Below are 10,224 nucleotides of genomic sequence, written 5' to 3' on the forward strand. Positions count from 1 at the left end.
TGACACAGGTTTGTTTTTTTTTTCTTCAATTTAATCAAATTGGTTTTTCGGATATTTAATTTGTCATTGGGTGGTTCTCCAAGTAATTAGTTGAAGGAAATTCTGAATAAATTAATTCGAGTATAACCTTTTAATTTTAAATTTGTTTGCATACATTTTTCTTTTTAAGCACTCAACAATAAATTATTTTTACTTAACAAGAGTTTTACTGATTCCCAATAAATTTAAAACAAAAATACTACACCCAAAAAAATTGTCATAGAAACCAAACTTTTGTTACATGAATTGTAAGCTTTTGGGTACGAAAATTTCTCAGTAAGAGGACCATTAGATCAATACCAGGAAAGTATTAAAATAAAACTTATGTGGCTTAAAAATAAGGGGGTATACTGTTTAGTATTAAAATAACAATAATACTTTAATACTATCTGATGCTTTTTTTAAGGCACACTTTTTAAAACTAAACTTTAATTTTTTCTTTGGGCTTAGGGTTTTTATAAAGGGGTATAACAGTGTTAGATATACTGTTGCACACTCTTTAACAGCATTTTAAGTGATTTTTGTAACACCTCCTTGTAATTACCTTTCTTACTTCTTGAAAAAGACAAAATATCTGTGAATTTCTCACATTCTTAGATCTCAATTGTCGAATTTTGCCCTCCTGCTCCACATGAATTATTCTGTGCATGTTTTCCCGAGATTATCGTTCGTTTACCTTTAATTTTTTCTCCGCTCGGGTTAACCGATGGAGGGCATCATCCATATCCATTGCCGACGGGTGTGTCGGGTGGCATCCTGTTGGGCAAGGATGTGAGCTCTTCAAGGCTCATTTATGAACCTCATCGCTGGTCACTTTTTATGCATTTTCCCACACTGTTTACTTTGTGTACAAACGAGTGGCACTTACTTATTTTGTGCCACATAATGAGCGCTCCTGATGGCCGCTTATAAATTATAAAGCATGCCCACACTCACACACACACACCCACACACACACACTGGCCGTCCAATAAACTTACCGCTCACACCCACCCAATTTGATTTGTATGGCTTTTCAATTTGTGCTCTGGTGCTCTTTAGTTTCCTTCTGCTCCCCTTTTCCACACATCGAGCTCGTATTTCCTTTTTGCTGCATTTGCCATTGTATAAATTTTTGGTATTTGCGCCAATTTCATTCCAAATTGAGCGCTGCCCACAGTCGTTTATTTTTAATGCACCCAGAAACCCAGGAACCCGGGCCATCCGAAGCGAAACGAAACGAAGCAATATGGCCTGGCACTCGAAAGGGTCAGGTGCGGCTGGGAAAGTTGATTTTTTCCGCTACCAGCTTGCTTTTCTCTATTTTCCATTCCCATTGTGGGGATTTTAGCTTTATTTGGTTATATGCCTTCAGAGTGGAACACGTGTTGATGGCCCAGACTTTGTCCTTAAATACCATACATTCCTTGCAACTCAATATCAATTTCGGGTTTATGTTAAATCTTTTGTGGAACATTAGGATCCCGAAAGAGCATCCGCATTGCGTTGCTCGCAGCCCATATAAAATCCTATTTTTTCCCAATTGTATTATTTGCAGTGTGCATTTTGGACATTGTGCTGCAGGATGCCAAACACTAGCTGCACAGCAGGACACTCAGGCGAATTGCAGTGGGAGGAGGTGGGAGGATCCGGATTAGAAGGACCAAAGTGAAGCCGAAGCCGAAGCCGAAGGCGAAGGAGGGCCCCAAGTGCGCTCAAGATTTATGGCTCATGGAACTGCTGCTGCTGCGGTGGGTGGGCGGTAGAGCCATCAAATACAATCAAATTGATTGCCTTTTTTTCGGGCGAGCAATACCAGGAGGTCTGATGGCTGGATGGCTGGATGGCTGACCTATAATGCGATTTTGATTTTTTATTAATTTCTTCATTTGCAATTAGTTAATGACTCGCTCGCCTCGCGGCCACCGCCTTTGCCCAAAAAAGGTCCCACAACATTTCGAATTCTAAATCGTAGAGCGAGCCCAAATAAATAACAAAATGGCGTTCTTCAATATCCGGCGAGCGGAAATTTCAATAAGGCGGCCGGGCCGCCAAGGGTGTAATCAGGATATGAGCTCGAATGACTGGACGAAAAAATGTGTGGCAATCAAACTTCGTGTATGTGTGGGCTGGCGATGGGGCGCGGCAAGTTTTGAATTAGTTGCGCCGAGAAATTCTGCATAAATCATTTCCTGTTTGTGTCAAAGGAGCGCAAAAAAAAAAGCCTCGCAAAGACAACGACAACATGGAATAAAAAGTAAAATGCGAGGGAAGCTTCGAAATGACATGACAAAGTCAAAACGACGAACGAAAATAAGAGCAAGACAAAGCAAACAGCAACAGCAACAGCAAACAATAACATTAAATTAGCATTTTTTATTACTTGTAGTTTTCTTTGCCCTTTTGTAAATTCCTTTGTGTGTGTGTGTGTTTTTTTATTCCGTTTCATTGCCAGCTATTTGCATAAGTTGACACAAGCTACTAAGTAATATTGCGCATTCGGCATGTTGGCCAGCGGCTTTAACTGGAAAACCCGTCAATACAACAGGGACCCTAAATATCAATTGAACTGAAATGTGTATTGCTGGGAACAAGTATTTTGTAATGCAAGTCCAGCTCCTAGTTAAAGCTTTAACTTTTTACGGTTTATTATAATTTTTAATGATTTCAGTAAAGTATAAATTGAGGTCAGACAACAATACAACTTAGCAGACAACTTTTTTAAGAGGAACTAAGACGCATGTTAATATGCTTAGTGCTGTAATATTTTTCTTTAATTTGACCTAAAATTGGTAATCATGCTCAACTTTAGTTTTTTGATACTTTAAAGTGATAATCTGTAAACACAACACATATTGCAGTACTTATTAATGTACTGGGGCGTTAATGCGCTTATATTAAAGATACGAAAGTGCTACCATTTAAAGTAAGTGCAAATTGAATCGCAAAAAAAGAAATGTAAAACTGCAGCTCTTCGATTTTGTATCTTTGGAAAGACGTAAATGTTCCCTGTAGTACAATAGTTTGACTGTTATGGCCACTGCCTTCCCACCCTTCACTCCGACTACTGCTGTTGAAATATGTATGAAATCTTACACATTTATTACAAAAGAGCGGAGAAAACAAAAGGCAAAGCCCAAGAAAGCGGGCACATCTGCATGGATTTCCACAGCTCCCCATTTCCCCGCATCACTGGTCACCACGTATAAATTTTATGTACACTTACTTACTTCTGCAAACAATGAAGGCTCCGTGACGTGACTTAGTCCGGACCTGGTCTGCCTGAGCTGGAGCTATAGCTGGATCTGTCTGCCATTGTCCGTTGTCCATTGTCCACTGGCCACAACTCCTTCCCATCCGCCTTCCGTTGCTGGGTCGTTGGCTGCCAAGTGCAACGATTTCGGTTTCCATTGGCATTATGTAGTTTAAGATTTCACCCGAATGGGCATGCATATGTGTACTCTGCGTATTTACATATATTTATTGTTCTTTGGGGCTGGACTAAAGTGAGGCATGTCCTGCGGCCGAAAGAAATTGTAAACATCAACGGTTCTTTGTGCAAGTGGAGAGCATGTAATCTTTGCAAATAATTGAAAACTTTGGGTGACTTTTCGATAACCTTTTTGAGTTGAGTGCTTGTCGAAAGAGGTCAACATGAATTAATTAAAGTATCAAGTAAAGAATCTTTTAAAATCTGAAATAATTATATTAACTTAATTTTTTGGTTTGCATCTAAACAACAAAAATGAAAACTTATGAAGTCATTCAAAACGTTTTTTTATTATCTTTAAGCTCCATGATTACGTGCATCAATCTCGGATGAACTGTTTTTGTAGGAGGCAATCCTTATAAATATTAATATACCTTCCTTTTGCTGTTTTATTCAATTCATTTTAGCTAATTAATTAAATCGCATTAGACAAATTTCTACTGCAATGAGCTCATCATTCATCGCTGATGGCCATTAGACAGCTTTAAGCCACAAATAATCTTTAAGTGGCCACTCGAGCCAGTCCCCACTGTGCCCCAGTCCCGATCCATTTGAGACAGTGTCCTGGTTCCGCCCTTAACAACATTGTCAACATCGAACAAATCGCTGCCATCAGTTATGGGAGCATTGTTTAAAGAACATTTTAAAATTCAGCAGAAGCAACAGCAGCAGCAGCAAACCGCTTATTGTTGCTGCTGTTGGGGCACGAACATGTCCTTGGTCCTCTTTGTATATTATTTCATACGCACGCTTCTTAAGCATGGCAATAAATTGTTGTGCGAAATTTTCATATGCGTCGCCGTCAACCCGAGGGCCCGGGCCACGCCCCCTCCTGACCCCATCCTCCCACAGGATGTCCGCACATCACGCGCCCTGCGGTTTCACTGGGACAACGTGGCATTCTTGAAGTTGAAGGCGCTCCTTGGGTTGCGTGCTTGTTTGTTTCCCTTTTTGTAATTTTCAATTTAAGCTACACAACGTGTTGCTCCCCACATTGCCACATGGCTACACAGCGAACTAAATCCATTTATTTATTTATTTGGCATCCTAGCACTACAAGCTTAACTTGTTACTCAATGTGCTAGTCATAAAAGTGACATATTTTGAGTAAATATGAACAACTATGGGAAGAAAACAATCAAATGACTAAAATATATATAGAATTAAATAATTCTAAATAAATAATATTGAACAAAATTAGGATAAAATCAATTAACAGTAAAATTACAAAATGTACCTACAAGAATTCAGAAAAGATATAAAATAGTTTATATTTTTATGTTACTTTATGAAGTCGTTTTGAATATTTATTTATAAAAAATTCAGAAATCTTTGTTAAGTATGTATTTATATAATAAAAAGTTTTAACAAAATATTTCACTTTTATATGAAAGAAAAAAGTATTAAAAATGGGAAGTGCTTTTGATCGGAATCGTTGCGAAGTTGGTTACAACTCGAAACAGAGTGTTGTATATATATATGTGGAGGATGGAAGCATAAGTTTCTTTGATTTCTAAAGTATTAATGTTTTTAAAAGTGCACCTATGCTCTAAGTTGAATTCATGATAAAATATCAAGTAAAACTAACTCATATGAAATGAATATCTTTAAAAAATTTCGATAAGCCGCACGGGCTTTCCTCATTAAAAATAATAACTATTTCGAAAGTTGGAAACGATTAATTTATTATTTTTGTATGTACATAATGTAGAATAAAGATCCAAGTTCCAAGTGTACTGCCCCCTTTTTTACCACACTGCCACCGCAGCCATTTAGTGACAAATTAAGTGCCGTCGTATGCGTGTTAATTTCGCAACTCTTAGCAAATGACGCATACGACATGTGTGCCCCGGGCCGAGCTTAGTTGCAATTTATTAAACAATTCGGGTACAAATTGATTATTTTGTTCTCGGACTTTATGATCCCTATTACCGCCCTTTCAAGTGTCGATTTACGAGCCCGGCAATCGCATTCGCTGCCTTTTATGTGCCTTTATGCGGCAGGGAGTGGATTTATCGCCTCCGCCAAGATGACCTTTAACGCACACAACGTACATAGTTGCCTCGCCGTTCGCTTGCTCTGCTCTTTATGATTGCCACAAATTGCATTATGACTTAATTTTTATGCCGCCACGTTCATAATATTTACGTAGTGTTAAAAATACTCACATTTCGCCATTCGGCGGGCTGCATAAAATATTTAATTATCCGCAATGATCTGACGGTGTGGACCGCAGAAGCAACTTGTTGCTGGTCACATTGCCTGTCACCTGCAAAATTCGGGAAATTGCCACCTGCCAGCCTTGCACTTTCCATTGTCACTTGTCTTGGCCATCTGCCTGGCGGGTTCCGGGGGTCAGGGGTCAGGGGCCAGGGATCCATGGGATCCAGGGGGTCCAAGGTTCCAGAGGGTCAGCTCAATGTGACTGCCAAAACGGTGGCCGCAGATGCTGGAACTGCTACTGCAGGTGCTGCTCGTATTAAGCCATTAACGAAATCCGACCAGCCACAAATTGGTCGTCACCTGGCATCTGCAGGTGGGCTGAGGTTTTCCCTGACCAGACGTGAAACTATAAACGTCGAAATGGGATGGAAATGGTCAGGCGAGTGGTCTGCATTTAACTGCATTTTCGGAGACATTTTGGGATATTTTAAAGCTCAGTTCGTGTTTTGTCACAATTTAACATTATACTCTATATTCTAAGATGCTTTTGCTAGTTTTTACCTCGTTTAGGCCTTGTCGCCCCACTTAACTTCTTATTGCGGATGCATACTGCATACTGATGGCTGCTCTGCGCATTTACGCAAATTAGCAAAGTGGAATTCAATATGCTTGGGTGGGCGAATTGGAGGGCAAGAAGGGAGGTCTCCAGGCGCAAATTATCATTCCCAGCTACTAGCACATGCAATTGCCATTAAATTGATGTGATTGAATAAGCTGTTCAAAGGGTTCTTGTGCGAATGAAACACAGATTGAAATGCAGCCTCAGACGGAGTTTATTAAATATGTAACGATGCATGCATCAAAGAAGAAATATTATTAGCACACTGATAAAAATAAATATCGGACTATTGAATTTAAAATTTTATATTTTATATGAAAATTATATAAGAAAGCATTATAGTATATACAATTGAATTCAAAATTTTATATTTACTATGAAAAGTATATATGAAATCATAATAATAAATACAATGCATATTAAATTATTTGATTTAATATTAAAATTTAAATTTAAAAAAATCTTTAAATAGTCAAATGAAAAATTAAACAAATTTATAATATTTCTATATTTAAGACAACTTTGGATTTGGATTAACTACGGTTTTTATTACCAGTGCAGAAAAGAAATGTAAATGTAATGGGCGTATAAAAATGCTAAGTTGACTGAATTATGGACATAAACTGCACTTACGCAATCCCTGATTTGTTTAATATGTAGTGTTTTTTGCCACCTTAGTTCAGCTTTCGAATAGCATTAAGGTTCCATTTTCTATTTACTTATTTTTTGTGTTTGGCTTGTATTGAACACTTTTTTCTTTGCCATTTATTTGATTTATGTGTGTAACGGCTGCATTCGAGGGTGGTTTTTTTCCTTTTTCCTCGATTGTTATGTGGCACAAATTTTCCTATCTCTAACCTTATCAGGCTGACCGTATTTTATGCCTATTCTGGTAGTGCTTGGTGTGCCAAACAGGTCTGCCTATTTATGCTTGCCAAGCAAATTGAAAACAAATTGTACCAAATAAATTTAAGCGTTTAGCTATTCTGCGCATAATTGCAATATATCGATTTTTTATATTTACTGAAAGCAAATCCAGCTGAAAATTGGGGACTTGTGGAATTTAAAATCCAATAATTATCGATACAAATTTGTTGCTGGGTAATTAAAAAAATTAAACATACAACACGGACATGTTTTTTGTTGCGCACCATTCTCATTTTCAAGTTTTTGTGCAAGAGTCCCTTTTATGTTCTCAAATTACAAACGCATAGGGTAAGGCTTCAAGGCGAATGCCTTAAAAAGGCAACTTTGACGGTATAAGAAAGGAAAGTTTAACACTTGCTCATGCTTCTGTTTTTTCAAGGTTGGCTTAGGAACACGAAAAAAACTGACCGTCATTTGTTTTCTTGACACTTCTGAAGGCTTCTCAAACAACAGGCGGCTTAGGTTTTTTTAAGGGTTTCAGAGCAGTCCAAACATTTTCTTCTTATATTCTTTGCTTTTTTGCATAATGCCGTTGCCATTTTCCTGTGAAACCGAAGGGGTTTGTCACTAAATAAGTCGCAAGTTGATATTAATAACATCTCATTATCGCCTCGTTCTAAATTTCAGTGCTTAGATGAAATATGTTCGCATCGTCAATTTATCATAATGAAGACAAACGATGCCAAGGGATGACCTTCAAAAAATTATGATTCAAGTTCTTAAGTTGTGGCAATGGTAATTGATGAGCTCAACATCTTTAGATTGGCTAAGAAGATATTAGCGGTTATTAACTGGAAAAGTTTCTAGCATAAGTATCTAAAAAAAAAAACAAAAACTTAAATAAGTAAGTTACTAATTTTTGGATATTTCACCTAGTATTTCACAACCTTTTTTTCCAAATATTTTTGAAATTTCTCTGTTAGTGGGAATTTTCCAATTGACTGGCATGAAAGGCAATCGAGTCACAACGCATAGATACAGTGAATTCAAAGACGAGACCCAAAGTGTCTTTTCTCGGTTCAGTGGCCAGTCGAGATGATTGACTTCATGCAAATGTTCTCGTTAAGCCCCATGTCTGGTTAGAAAATTTGCATTTAGCTTATTTGACCGGTCTGATTACTACTGAAACCAAGTGGAAATCGTTACCTCCTCGAACATTTCAATTTAATTAATTAGAGTAAAAACAAAGTCAAATAGTCTGTCCTTGTTCACATATATCTTGTGTTCTTACTGGGCATTCGAAGCTATTAATGCTTAACCAAAGGAAGTAACAACAAATATGCAATTAGGTTCTTATATCAACCTTGTTTGAATGTTTCCTTCGCATTTTGTGGTCCATAGGTAATTAAAGGTAGTTAAAGTTTGACTTTTGCATAGTTTTCGCTTAGATTACATTTATCTTACGCTGTCCAGTAAAATCGGTATTATTACTAAAACTGTTTATTAAAATTGAAAATAACAAAAGCGTCTTGCCTTAGATTTTATAGCACTAAATTTCTTAAATATATTTTAGTTTTTTAAATTGCACAGGAAATTCCATAAATTTTCAACTTGCAACTTTATCGATCCGGCGAGTCTATATCTTTCGCAGCGCGCTGACACCGCCAGACGCTCGGCGTTATTGAATTTATGCACTTAACGATAGAGTCAACAGAGCGTATCTGCTGCCGTGGAGGAAACTGTGGCCGCGGCTGCAGTGGCAACTGTGCGTATACGCAATTAAATTTGCAGTGTCTTCTGGTCCTTGTAGTCCTTGATTGTCTGCGCGAGAGTGTGTAAAAAATGACCGGAAATGAGATTGTTGCTGCTTTAATTTCATTCAAGTGATTTAAGATGGGCAGCAAAATGAATTGAGATATTTTTGCCGTCATCGAATGGCAATGCAATTCCTTGTTACGGATATTGAGTTTAAGGCTTTCTAGCGAAGTACATTGGGTTTTCTAATGAATGTTTAATTTTGCATTATTTTTAACCCATTAGAAATAGTAATAGGAAACACTTACTTCGAAGCATTTGCAGAGTTGGTAATATTACGCTGGTGTAAATTAAACGAAAATTTGTAATGCAAGTACATAGAAGTACAAAAATTGGTAGAATCGCTTCACATAGACGCTGCAGCTGCCGACTCTTCATTGGCCACTGTGATGGCCTTTTCGATGGTGCCCTTCAGCTTTCTGATGTCTGCATCTAGGAACACAAGGCGCTCATACTTGCTCGCCAGCTTGTTGATAATTCCGCCAAGGTGGCTCCGTAGAATTTCCAGCAGCTCTTCCTCATTGGGACCTGTGAACTGCTGACCCCTCAGGTTGCACTGAAACTCGTCCTCGGCTAATGCCTCGGCCAGATTATCCTCGGTATCATCCTGCTTCTTGCGCAATCGGCCCAATTCGCGGTCCAGTTCAGATCGCTCGGCACTCATGGCCTCAAAAGCGGCTATCTTCTGATTCAAATCCGGATTGAGCACCACACCCGGATTAATTAAGCGGGCAAAGCCCTTGGCCGTTCTGGACATTGCTGGGCAGTGTATATAAACAATTTTAAATAGTTTGTGAATGTTTAGATAGAACAGTTCCTTGATTTTATGTGGCAGGTTATTTTTTACTCATATACGAACAGTTTCTAGTTACCTACTTGGGAACCAGACCAAATCGATCATTACTGTGGTTGCTTATGCAGACAGTACGGGTATTTGTATCGCTTTTTGGGAGTTCGAATTTTTTTAGAGCTCTGAATTCGCGAAACAGAGCGTTTTGTAATTGTTTTAAGAGGCAATTTGAATCAAAAATCAATTAAATCGACAATAATCAGTCGGTCCATGGTCAACTCTAAAATGTACAGTCTAAATGTTCGAAATCTCCATATGGAAAACTAGTTTTTTTGTCCGACGAAAAAAAGAATAAAAACGGGTTTCATTAATTTAAGTAGGAATACGTTGAAAGTTTTCTTCGGCAATCCTTTTAAATTTATATTTAGGTTTTATCAACTCAAAGCATTTTTTTGTAAGATT

At 37.9% G+C, this 10,224-nt stretch overlaps 1 protein-coding gene across 1 annotated transcript; it reads right to left on the reverse strand.

Annotated features, from left to right (window-relative positions):
- Positions 1 to 9,220: 9,220 nt before the first annotated feature.
- Positions 9,221 to 9,840, reverse strand: LOC128261449 (uncharacterized). Its single transcript, XM_052995160.1, has one exon. It carries the CDS (start codon positions 9,727 to 9,729, stop codon positions 9,319 to 9,321), a length of 411 nt encoding a protein of 136 aa, XP_052851120.1. The 5' UTR covers positions 9,730 to 9,840; the 3' UTR covers positions 9,221 to 9,318.
- Between the last annotated feature and the right edge of the window lie 384 nt (positions 9,841 to 10,224).

Source organism: Drosophila gunungcola, unplaced genomic scaffold, assembly GCF_025200985.1.
Source record: "Drosophila gunungcola strain Sukarami unplaced genomic scaffold, Dgunungcola_SK_2 000001F, whole genome shotgun sequence".
Lineage (NCBI taxonomy): Eukaryota > Metazoa > Arthropoda > Insecta > Diptera > Drosophilidae > Drosophila > Drosophila gunungcola.

Bases quoted from the DNA above. Each gene is read 5' to 3' on its own strand.
- LOC128261449 (XM_052995160.1), bottom strand. From the start codon at position 9,729: ATGTCCAGAACGGCCAAGGGCTTTGCCCGCTTAATTAATCCGGGTGTG.